This window comes from Nomascus leucogenys, chromosome 1a, assembly GCF_006542625.1.
Source record: "Nomascus leucogenys isolate Asia chromosome 1a, Asia_NLE_v1, whole genome shotgun sequence".
Classification (NCBI taxonomy): Eukaryota; Metazoa; Chordata; class Mammalia; order Primates; family Hylobatidae; genus Nomascus; species Nomascus leucogenys.
In genome coordinates, this window is record NC_044381.1 from 90764368 (window position 1) to 90777304 (window position 12937).

General features: G+C 36.9%; 1 protein-coding gene across 1 annotated transcript in view; it reads left to right on the plus strand.

Annotated features, from left to right (window-relative positions):
• Window positions 1–4576: 4576 nt before the first annotated feature.
• Window positions 4577–12937, plus strand: part of NUBPL (nucleotide binding protein like) — a 254576-nt gene continuing 246215 nt past the window's right edge. The window contains exons 1-3 of the mRNA XM_003263684.3: window positions 4577–4728; window positions 5251–5398; window positions 8166–8200. Of these exons, the coding sequence (XP_003263732.1) occupies window positions 4621–4728; window positions 5251–5398; window positions 8166–8200 (291 nt within the window). The 5' untranslated portion in view covers window positions 4577–4620. The remainder of the gene's footprint in view (window positions 4729–5250; window positions 5399–8165; window positions 8201–12937) is intronic.

Genomic DNA, 12937 nt, shown 5'->3' on the forward strand with positions numbered 1-12937 from the left:
TCAATATAGATTCCACCAGGATTGCAGCTGAGTCACAGACAGCCTATGCAGTGTCCAAATATCCACATGCTGAGGTGAATTTCATCCTCAAGGAATTTATCTATGCATACCAGCATCCACGGAGATGCTAATAACTAACCACGCAGATTGTTGCCAAGTGTTCCCTAATTCTTGACCTTAAGGACTCTTTAGGATCAGCATTCTCTTAGCCACTTTGTGGCTCACTCAGATCTATCTATCTGCCGAAACATAACACTCAACCATTCTTATTCTGTGGTTTTGCCACTGCACCGAGCTCCGTCTGGTAATGGGGACATTGATTCTGTTGTTTTCACATCCCCCAAGCTGATTTGGGGTTCTGTTGTCCCCCCTCCCCACTAGAGATTAATCTTGGGTGAACAGGAGAGAGGTAGTCTCAGAGTATGGGAGTCCTTTTTATTCGCTGTAACAGGCACAGATTATTGTAGCTCAAATAACAGAAATCCTAGCCAATAGTGGCTTAAATATCTCACACAACCAGAGGTCTGGAAATGCAGACCAGGACTGGTATAGCAGCTTAGTTATACTGCCAAGAACTCATCTTCTTGCCATATTTCCTCTTTGTCTTCCTCAGCTTTTGGCTTCTGTTATTGTGGTTGTCATTATTGTGCTTTTCATGTTCACAAGATGACTGCCACATCTCCATGTCACATCCACGGTCAAGGTGGGAAAAAGGAGTTAGCACCAACTCTGTTCCACTCAATCAGAAAAGCAAAAGCTTTCTCAGAAACTTCCCAGAAAAATTTCCTTTTACCACATTGGGTTAGCCAATTACAAATGACTGGTATAGGAACCCATGGATATTTAAGTTCTCAGTTTCCTTCGGATTCTCTTCATCCCTCATAATCCCAGGAAACTTGATATAGTCTGTCTAGGACAGATACTAACTTGGCTCATTGACTACCCACTTCCAGTCACATTCTCCATTGCTTTCTTCTACTGTATAGGTTAGAGAGCTCTAAATGCTTAATTTCTCAGTTTCTCTTGATTCTAAGGATGGTCATGTGACCCAGTTCTAGCCAATCGTGTCTGTGTGTGTGTGTGTGTGTCTCTTCCTTTCCTGAATAAAAAAGCAAAGGCTCACTAGGAAATGCTCTCTGTCATTCCCTTCTCTTCCTATATGGAACATAGCTTTGATGCCTGAAGGTACAACAAACATCTCATGACTATGAGGGGATGAAAATGGATACCAAGGATACCAAGATGATGGAACAAAAAGAATTAATTTGGAACATGATGGCACTATGGATTCATCGTATTGGACCTCTGTGATACAGTTCTGAACTTTTCATATAAGATTAATATACTCCTACTTGTTTAAGACAACTGTAGAGTTTTCCGCTACTTGCAGCCAAATGTAATCCTAGCTAATATAGGCAAGAAATCACGTTTTTATATCACTAGATAGGTCTTCCAATCTATTGTCTTTGCCAGAGCTGTCTCCATTCTTCTAAAAGGTCCCAACTTCCAAAATTCAAAACCAAGAAAACAACCTCTTTTCTCTGACATTTTTATTGGGTCAGACATTTTGCTGTGTCAGAAAATGATTCCATATAATTTGTCCAAATGGGGAAGGGCTATGTGAGACACAAGGAATTATAGGGAGAAAATTCTTGACACATATTTAAAAATATATCTCAGCATATTTACAAATACACAGAAACCCATCCAAATTAGACTAAGACAGTAAATTTACTGGGTGGATGTAAGTATATCTTATGGACCTAAGGATAGGAAGTCCGGTTGAACCTCATTATGAACTGGAACCAGGAACTGAAAAGTTATGAACCAGTGCAGCTCTTCTCCCTTTCCTCTATGGTAACATGATGTCTTATGATCTACTTTCTTCTTCTCTCTTGCATTGGCTTTATCTACTTCTGTGTGCACATAGTAGAAAATAGTAATTTCAACCGTATTAGCTCAAAGACAAACTGAGAGTGACTAACATCCGTTACTTTTATTTTCCAAACTCTCTGGAGAATTAATCTGATTGGTCCATTTTTTGGTTGTACATCAGTCTTTAGTCCAATTAGTGACCTTGGGAATGGGGTCAAATGACTTAGCAATTCTTAGGACCAAAGGAGAATACCCTTTTGAAAAGAGGCCATGGATATGTATATGTGTGTCAGTGTTTTTTGGAGAAGAAACATCTCTACTACTCTCCTAAAATTTTAATCTGGGGAAAGGTAAACCAAAGTAATGATTCAGCCATTCTACAAACATTATTCTCACTTGTTCCTCCTCTTATGTTTTCTCTCAGGGAATTCATCTAGTTGCTCATGTCATAAACCTCCACACAACCAATAATTACCACAATACCTAACAATTACTAACTGACAGGTGTTCTACATGCATTATCTTAAGTTCAACCTCACGACAACCATACAAGTAGGTATTAACTATTTTATTGATAACAAAGTGAAATTTAGAGATGTTAAGTCAAGCCTTCAAGAGAGAGACCTCATGTCTCCTTGTCTCTGATCTTGCCCCACCGATTCGTTTCTTTTTTAACCCAGTAATCATAGTGGTATTTCTAAAACACAAATCTGATGTTACTTTCCTGCTTAAAATCCTTCTATAGTTCCCTTAGGATAAAGTCCAAATTTCTTTACAAGATATATACAGCCTTTCTTTATTTAGGCAACCTCCATCTAACCAACCTTCACTCCATCCTCATCTCTTTCAGTCACTCTGTCCTAAGCTGCACAGATCATTTACAGTTCTTAACAATCCAGAAAAGAAACGTATTTTCTACTCCTCTTGTGTTCTCTCTTCTTTCATCTTTCTTCCTACTACTCTCTTCTTCTTCTTTCTTCTTCCTTCTTTCTTCTCCTTTTAATTTCCTCTTCCTCCTTCCTCCTTCCTTCTTTCTTCTTCTTCTGACAAGGTGTCACTCTGCTGCCCATGCTGGAGTGCAGTGGTGCAATCATAGCTCACTGCATCCTTGAACTTCTGGCTCAAGCAATCCTCTTGCTTCAGCCTCCAAAAGTGTTGGAATTACAGGCGTGAGCCACCATGCCTAGCCTTAGCAGTCCATTTCTAACCTCTTTACAACAATCTCCTTGCCATTCTCCCAGCTAACTTCTACACATTATTCAGATTCAGGATTCAGCTTAGATATTACCTTATTTAGAAGCTTCCCTGATTGAATTGAGTGCCCTTTCTTTGTATCACTTTGTCTTTTCTCCTGTATCACTCAATGCTTTTCTCCTGTACTCACCATATTATACTGCAATTTTTTTGTTAACTTATTCTGTCTTTTGCACTGGATTATAAAGTCCTTTAGTGGAGGAATTATATCGGTCTCAATGCTGAATATTTTAAGTCTACTGTAGTACTTGGTACATAGTAGTTGCTCAACGAGTATTTGTTAAATAAATGAGTCTTAAGTCTGGAAGAACTTGCAAAGCTATCTGGAAAGAAATAGATATTCAGCATTTCTTGTTTAGTGAATAGATTATTCTGATGGCTATTACCCTTATCTCTATGCTTTTGGCCTTCAGTTTATAAAAATTAATAGTTGAGAAAACATATCATAAAATAATATAATTAGAAAGTGATATAAAAATAAGCTAAAATTATAAAGAGAGCTGAGTGAAACAATAATGTTGCGGGATGGACTGAAGGAGAAAGAGCAAGGAACTGAATGTCTTTTCAGAGCTTACTAAATAGAATGTACTTTGCTGGTAAATCTCATTTAATCCTCACAGTAATTCTTTTTGGTTGATACATTATGCCTGTATTAAAGATAAGGAAATTAAAGATCAGATTAGAGCAAAATAAGCTGAATGATCTCGTATCTAAGAAGCAAATGAAAGAAATAAAAATCAACCCTAGAGAGTATTAGGAAGAATATGTGAGTGTAAACCGTCTCTTCCCTCAAAGGATCCTTTTTCTAGGTCTGGGCATCACCTTTCGAGCTTTCTCTCTCAACTGCATTGTATGTAGGGATACTTGCTTTCTTCCACCAAGACAAATTCCATCTCCTTACTCAAGTTCCTTCTTGAGCAAAACTTGCTTCCTTTTCCGATTTAGTAAACTTTTTCAAGTCTAGTAAAGCAACCTGGCCTCTCTTTCAGGGAACTGTCAGCAACACAAGCCATGAATACCAACGCAAAACAGACTCTCACTGTAGATCACACAGGAAAAAATAAAATAAAAAGGTAAAATCCTTAACGGTGGTGGTATTTCAATGACCATATACTGCTTAGTAAGAAATCCTGGAGTCATTTTCAAGGTCCCCCATTTCCTACTTTTGTTAAGCTGGGTCAATCTCTTTAAAACTTTCTCCGTTTTCTTGTCCATAAAAAGAGTATACTAGTAAGTCTTCTGTCTACCTCGGGACTTCTGTAAGTATCATAAGAGATGTTGTATATGACAACACTTCACAAACGTTTAGTAAAACGCTGCAAAATGTTTGTAGCTGGCTATAAACAAGATCATGCAGATTGGGCTCCTGAGCGAACAAACCCAAAGAAGACCGGTTGCTAGGAAGAGAAAGCCGAGCGTTGCTACGTGACGTCATCACTCCGCGCCACCCGCGACAGTTTCCCAGCAAGGCTCACAGCAGTGTTCCGCGTCATGGGGATTTGGCAGCGTCTGCTGCTTTTTGGTGGGGTGTCGCTCCGGGCTGGTGGCGGGGCCACTGCCCCGCTTGGGGGAAGCCGAGCGATGGTTTGTGGGCGCCAGGTCCGTGGTGCTGCAGGGCAGGGGGAAGCGGGCTGACAGAGATGCTGGGCTGCAGGGCCGCGGATGTCCTGGCATTGCTTCTTGCCAAAGACTCGCCTCAGTTCCTGAGACCCCCAGTGTGCTGGACGTGCCTACTTTTCAGGCAGACCCAGGCTGAGGCGTGGCGGGACTTGAAACACAGTTGGAACGTAGATGTGGTATTCTACATTGCTTTCTTGGCTTTGGGTTATTTAGCAAATAGATTGAAGAAAAGCAAAACACGTGGAAGCCTTATCTCCGTAAAGAGGCAGCGTTTTTACATTTTTAAACGTTCAGCGTATCCTGGTAGAAAAATTTCAATTTAAGCAATGTGTCTTCACAATTGTTATCAGTAGTAGTAGGTAAATGTCTCCATAGTGAAGATGAGCAGAATTAGAAAAGAAAGCCCTCTTAATTGCAAACCCCAGATTGTTTTTACTTTTGCAGTGTGATGATGGAGATGGCTTATTTAAAACGGCTTTTTATTATTATTTTTTTTTAAAGTTGTCTGGCGCCGGGAGTGAGACCCTAAAACAAAGAAGAACACAAATCATGTCCCGAGGACTTCCAAAGCAGAAACCGATAGAAGGTGTTAAACAAGTTATAGTTGTGGCTTCTGGAAAGGGTGGAGTCGGAAAATCTACTACAGCAGGTATTATAGGATATTAATTCTATTCCTGATTAAGAACTTATGCCAACAGGCAAGTGCACACTATTATAGTTTTGTGTTTTAAAAATTTATCTGTGAAGTTCCTAACATGTGATTCCTTAGTTTCGGGAGTTGGTAGCGGGTAGACGCTTAGATTTTGGAGTTAGACAAAACTAGGTACTAGCCGGGTCTCCTACCCCTTAACTCAGGAAAAGGTGGTCAGATTGTACAGCAAATCTTCAGTTCACTTAACTGTAAAATGGAGATAACTTCTTTCATAAAATGGTTATTCAAATTGCACAAGCTAACCAATTAGCTTAGTGCTTACTAGTGTTCAATAATTGGTTGCTGTTATTTTTAAAACATCTAGTAACTTTTTTTTTTTTTTTTTTTTTGAGACGGAATCTCTCTCTGTCGCCCAGGCTGGAGTGCGGTGGCGCAATCTCTGTTCACTGCAAGCTCCGCCTCCCGGGGTTCACGCCATTCTCCTGCCTCAGCCTCCCAAGTCGCTGGGACTACAGGCGCCCACCACCACGCCTGGCTAATTTTTTTTGTATTTTTAGTAGAGACGGGGTTTCACCGTATTAGCGAGGATGGTCTCGATCTCCTGACCTCGTGATCCGCCCGCATCCGCCTCCCTAAGTGCTGGGATTACAGGTGTGAGCCACCGCGCCCCGCCTATTAGCTCATTTTTTTTCCCATTTTTATCAGAAGGGAATTGTGGAAGAATTTGTCAGATGTTTTGAAAAAGTTAAGATTTACCAAATATTGTATTTGTGGTAGATCCCTAATCCATTACTATTTGATAGACACCATATTGTTAAAAAAGATTAATAATCTTGTTAATGAATTCATGTGCTCTCCTGCACATTTTTCCTTTCTTTCCTAAAGGCTTACAATCCATCTGGTTGTTTTTAAAATTTAGAAGCTCTTAGTTTTTGGTTCTAGAACCTTTTGGAGTACATTTTCCAGTTTTCAGTGGTTTGAATCCTTTTGCATGCTCTGTGATTACTTGAACTGGATAAGGATGGAAGGTGTTTCCATGATTGTAACCATAAGTTCTTTGGCTTTTGTAATTTGTTGGGTCTGTAGGCTGGCACTTGTTTAAGATTGTTTGTTTATTATTTTTAGTTGAAAGATGATTGTTGCCATGAAATGTGAAAGCATTTAAACAGGAAAATGTATGAGAAAGTGTACAACATGTGACACGTAGTGGGTGCTTCAGTAAATGTCCCTTTCTCACTTTGTTAACATTATACCATCTGTCCTGAAAAGCTGGCCCCTACTTTTTCATAACAGTTCTGTGAGCATATCTAAGTCTTAAAAATAGGTTATTTTTATGTAACTCTATTGGTATTATTAATATATTTCTTTTCCTTATATGTATTTATTCCTGCCTCAAACTACTTCAAAATACTTCCCATTTGAATACACATGCTAGAGATGTTTTAGATTAGAGTGATGACATTTGACTAATGCAAATATGCTCAGTGATTCTATTGTTTAAATGTAGGAAGAACCTAACTCTAAAATGAATTACCCTCTGAAAATTTCTGCCTTAAAGTTGCATTATGTGTAACCTATCTTGTACCTGAAATTCAGAATTTTATAACTTATAAAAACGAATTTATCAAGTCTTTGCCCTAGGCTAAGTATTTTACATGCAATATTTCATTTAATCCTGACCACAGTTATGAAGTAGGCATTGTTTTCATTTTATAGAAGAGAAAACAGACTTATGGGTAAAATAACCTACTCAAGAGTACACAATAGAAGGTGGCGGAGCTGGGATTTGAACCAGGTCTGCCTTAAAAATTTATGCTCTTAACTAGTTTGAAGAAAATAACCCTGACGTAGTTTATACCATTGTTCTGTAAGGAAATGTGATTCACATTATGAGCGCCTATTTGTTGATCAGTCTTTGAATTGTGTTACTCTTCTCAGATGTAGCATATTCCTATTGCTGGGCTAAAGCTGGCTTTCGGACTAATGCTTTCCTTCTTTATGGGATTCGTCAGCATAAGCAGTTTGGGAACACATTTTACTCTCTTACCTTTTACCCTTTTCCCTTCTCTCTGTGCACAGTAGTTCAGCCTTTCATATACATGAGTATTTATGAATTAGATACTTGGAACTCCTGCAATATCAGCATTTATTTTTAAAAGGCAGTAGGGGCAGGATGTGGTGGCTCATGCCTGTAATGCCAGCACTTTGGGAGGCTGAGGTGGGAGGATTGCTTGAGCCGGGGCAACATGGCAAGACCCTGTCTGTAAAGAAAAAACAAAATGAGCTGGGTGTGGTGGTGCCCACCTGTGGTCCCAACTCCAGCCTGGGGGACAGAACATAGTAATCGTAAATGAAAGGCAATGAGATTGTGTACATTTTTAAAAATAAAAAGATAGTTTTTCTATAAAATATGCTTTTGAAAATAATTGAATTATATATTAACATGATTTTAAAAAACTAAGTGGATTATTTGAACAAAATTGTAACAGAAATGGATTTTTAAAAATGTTAGTTTTGGGGCATGCATCTATTGCATTTATTGGAAAATTACTTTTTTACTTTTCTTTTTGCTTTCTGTGTTCCTCCATGTGCTTGCTCTTTACAAGTAAGGGATATATGTTAAAAATTTATGTGCTTAGGTTATTACATGAAAATATTAAAATTACATGAAATTATTAAAATTACATGAAAATATTAAAAGATAAAATGAATTTTAATAGAGGGAAAGTTACTAAATTCAATTACTTTTTTTTGTTTCTTACAGTGAATCTTGCACTTGCACTAGCAGCGAATGATTCGGTAGGTATTTATCAATAGAAATATTAATTTATTAAAATGCTTTTAAGGCAATGATAAAGAGCATATTGGTGTTTTTTATTTACTCTGTCAGAAGCTATAGTGTAGTTGTAGTGAGTTGCATATCTTTAAGGAACTCAATGCTGCCATCACTACTGGTTACATTTAATAATAATAATGTATGTAAGTGTTGACCATATATTGTTTGCTATATATCCCACAAGAGGCTTTCATGTTCTTTATATCCTAAACCAATTTTGCCTTTATGATTTACAGAAGCATTATTCTGGGTTCAGTTTTTAAGTGTTAGGAATTAATTTTTTTAAGGGGAAAGATATTCTAAAAGTAGTGCATATCCATTAAAACAAAATTCAAATGGAATACGTGTGTAATGCAAAACTGAAAGTTTATGCATTCCTTTCTGTTCCAAAGAATTAACTTAGGCTGTAGTTTTATGTATATCCTTTCGGCTCTTCCTTTCTCCATATAAAAATCTAAAACAATATACATGTATGTGTGTGTGCATACATCTTTCCATGATATGCCTCATTCTTAATGGCTGCTGCATTAATGGTCAATGATAATATATTTAACCAGTTCCCATCTGATGAAATATTTAGGTTGGTTCCCATTTTTTCCCTACTCTAAATGATGCTATGGTGGGGTTCTTATATAGTATTCTTATATACTAAGTGATAACATTTTTGCAGGATAGATTCCTAGGAGTGAAACTACTAGGTCAAAAGATATTCCTACTTTAAATTGTACTCCTAAAAGTTTGCTTGTAAAAAATTTCAGTTCCATTCTTTTCCTTGTGAGAAGAAAAAAAAATTCATCTATAGTCTATGGGAGTATCAATTTTTCATAGTCTCATTATTGTTAGATGTTATCTTTTTAGTTATTAAAAAAATGAAAATTAACATTGAACTTATTTGCAACTCCATAAATTATCAGCTACTTAATGAAAAGGCACACACATATTTCAGAATTGATGTTAATTCCTCCTTCGTACCTATTTTATAGAATACAGGCAAGAATCATTTAATATGTTTAACTGTGGCTATACTTCTAACTTATTTTCTGCCCTTACTATGTAACTTCAGTTCCTAATCAATAGCACATATGAAAAAATAATGTGTGCTATCTCTGTAAGTATGATATCAGTATATGGAGTCCAGAATCTGCCAGACCCTGGAACTAGACATAGATATTCATGTCTTCTGATGCTTGGCTGTATATTTCTGAAAATTGGAAACTAATAAACAAGATTTATAATATTTTGGTTATGTAAATTTTATTCACCATAGAAACAGGTAGCATAAAAGGACTTTTAGGGAAGAAAATGTAATTAAGTTTCTCTAAAGTTGTGCTTCTAGAAAGAGAAGATTCCAATATCAAGATAAAATTTTTTTCTGAAAAAAGTTTTTTTCAACTTGCTTCCTTTTATGGGGAACCTACTTTCATGTATCCCATCTTATCCTCTTTCTTGAATTCTTTTTTTGTTTTTCTGAAGGACACCCTTGAGTCCTTATATGTTTTGGTAGGCAGAACAATGGCCTGCCAAAAGTGTCCACATCCTAATTCCTGGAACCTGTAAATATGTTACTTTTCCTGCCAAAAGGAACTTTGCTGGTGTGACTAACACCAGCAAAATTAAAGATCTTGAGATGGGAAGATTATCTTGGATAACTGGCTAGGTCCAATTGAAGATCCTTATAAATGAAAGATGGAGGTAGGTCAGAGTCAGAGTGACTTGGTAAGAGAAGGATTCAATCCACCGTTGCTGGCCTTGAAGATAGAAGGGGACCACTAGTCAAGGAATGTAGTCAGCTTCTAGAAGCTTGAAAAGGCAAAGAAATTGATTTTTCCCTAAAGCTTCCAGAAGGTATGTAATTCTGCCAACACCTTAATTTTAGCTCATTGAGATCTATTTGGACTTATGTGATAATATTTTATAGAAGTAGGAGACTAATACATATAAGAAGTAAATTTGCTTATTTCTTTAATTTCCAAAAGTGTCTTTATCTTCGTTATTTGATAGTTTAACTAGATTCTAATACACTATAAAATTCCAGGTTCAAAATAATTTCCTCTCTGAACTTTGAAAACAACATACCGTTTTCTTCTAGCATGCTAATGAAATGTCTGATGATAGTCTGATTCATATTCTTTTGTAATAACAAGTGTTTTCCCTCTCAAAGATTTTAGGTTTTCTTTATGTCTTTTACATTTAAAAGTGCCACAAACATGCGTCTAGTTATTGGCTTAACCTGCGTGGGATTTGGCCCTGCAGTATCAAGCTTTGAGTATTTTTCAGCATAGGAAAAATTTCTTCTGCTCATTGATTATGTTTTGTGATGTGTTTGTTCTGTCTCCAGAAACCTATTAGGTAGATACTGACCTTCATGCTTGTTAATTTTTCTGTCATATTTTGATTTCTTTGTCTTTTGTTCTGTGTTTTGAAAGATGTCTTTGACTATTTTTCAGATTGCTGTATTGGACTTTAGTTGTTATTAGGTTCTTCTGATTTTGTTTTTCATTTGGAAATTATATTTTTTTCCAATTTTCAGAACTATTTCTTGTTTTCCACTTGCTGTTCCAAAAAAAAAAAAAAAAAAAAGGTTGTACCATTCTCTTGAATCTCTCCGAGGATGCTAATTGGAATTAATAAAAGTGTTTTTCTTAGTGACCTCTACTTGTAATGTGGCTGTTGACCAGCAGAATCAGCTTTACCTGGGAACTTGTTAGACATGTAAAATCTTGAGCCCCACCCTAGACTTACTGAATCAGAAACCCTGGGGATAGAGATCTGCAATCTATGTTTTAACCAACCCCCTAGGCGATTTTGATGCATGCCAAAGTTAAGAACCATGGATCTAGAATTTTTCACTTCTAATCTGCTAACGTCACCCTCTTTTGTTTTCTAGTGTGGTTATGGTTTTATTTAGTTTTAGAGTATTTTGTTTCCTTGTCATTTTAATGGAATTTGGAAGAGAAGGGAGATAAACATACATGTTTAGGCAACCGTGTTGAAATAAGAGCCAGTAATATGGTTTTTTTCCTAGTAATTTTAATGACAGCACTTAGTTACCCTAGAAAAAGGACCCTGTCTTCCTTAAGGAAGGAAACAGGGAAAATTCAATGGATGGGAAGGTAGATAAATTTGTAGGTGTGGACCTCTTTTAGTTTGGTTATCATTGCAGCCAAAGCTTTGAGTCTTATAGATAATGTGAAGTAACTATGTAATAAGGGATCAAAGGATGAAAAAAACAGTTAACTCGTTTCCTGTTTAGAAAAAAAAAGTACCGCTCGCTGCCAGCGCTCATTTAACTTTACATAAACACGCTCTTTGAGGCTGAACCAAATCTGACTGATTTTCAATGTGAAAATAAAATATAAAAACTCTTCTTGGAGTTATTTCTAAACAGAACTAACATTAGAATTGTCTGAATCATCAGAATTGTCTATTTCAGAAAAATTGGATTCATCAAATGAATCTTCGGCCAACAACTGTTTGAGGATGATATTAACATCACACTCAGGAATGCTACGTTTTCTAGGATTTGACATTTTCAGTGATTGAGAATTACTATATTTTGTAAATTGAAATGCTACTACTAAAAATAGAATGCTATGAATAGAATGATGTCTTTTGTTTCCAAAGTTGATATACTAGAGTGATGTGAAAATAATAATAAAAGCATGATATTTCATGGAGTGGCAAGATCTGATAAGATAAGGTTGTAGGCCTAGGGGAAACAGGTCCAGGAAGCTATTCATTTTACTTTTCATGTTGTACTTAGTAATATCTGAAGTGGATTGCGTAAGCCCTGGGGAGATTTGCAAGACAGTCCATTGGGATGTGGGCAGAACATTTTTCTTTTCTATTTGAATTAATTTTTATCTTAATATTTATTTGTATATACCTTATATATGGTATTAGTATAGTAGCTCTAATATGATGTATAAACAAATATATTAACATATTGAGGATGTATGCCCAAGTACCTTTTAAAAAACTGATTGCGGTACATGATCAGAAAAGTTTGAATGTCACTGGTCTAGGCTAAAGGAATTTCTGGGCTGGACCATATGCCCAGTTCAAAAGAAGACTACCTCTATCTTGTGGATTGAGTTTTTTTTTTTTTAAGATAAGATCTCGATCTGTTGCCCAGGCTAGAGTGCAGTGGTGTGATCTCAGCTCACTGCAACCTCTGCCTCCCGGGTTCAAGTGATTGTCATGCCTCAGCCTCCTGAGCAGCTGGGATTACAGGTGCCCGCCACAACACCCAGCTAATTTTTGTATTTTTAGTAGAGACGGGGTTTCACCATATTGGTCAGGCTGGTCTGAAACTCCTGACCTCAAGTGATCCACCCACTTCTGCCTCCCAAAGTGCTGGAGTTACAGGCGTGAACCACCATACCTGGCCTGCATTGAAGTTTTAAAAGCATTATAGGAATTGGGTGTAGATTTTTCCTGCTTTTTCCTTGCCTTTTGTACTTTCCTTTGAGGATGTGGATGGGTAGTATTGCAGAGCAAAATTTGGGAATCATGTGTACTATGCATATAAATATTGCAACCCATGATGTGCCTGAGCCAGTGCATACTGGCTTGTGACAGCTGATTGTTAAATTTTCAGTGAATTTTGCAAACCAACTCGTATCATGTTGTTAGCTTGAAATAGGCCCATGATGGGAATTTTTAAACCATGGAAATTGGCAAACACTGAAAATCATGCC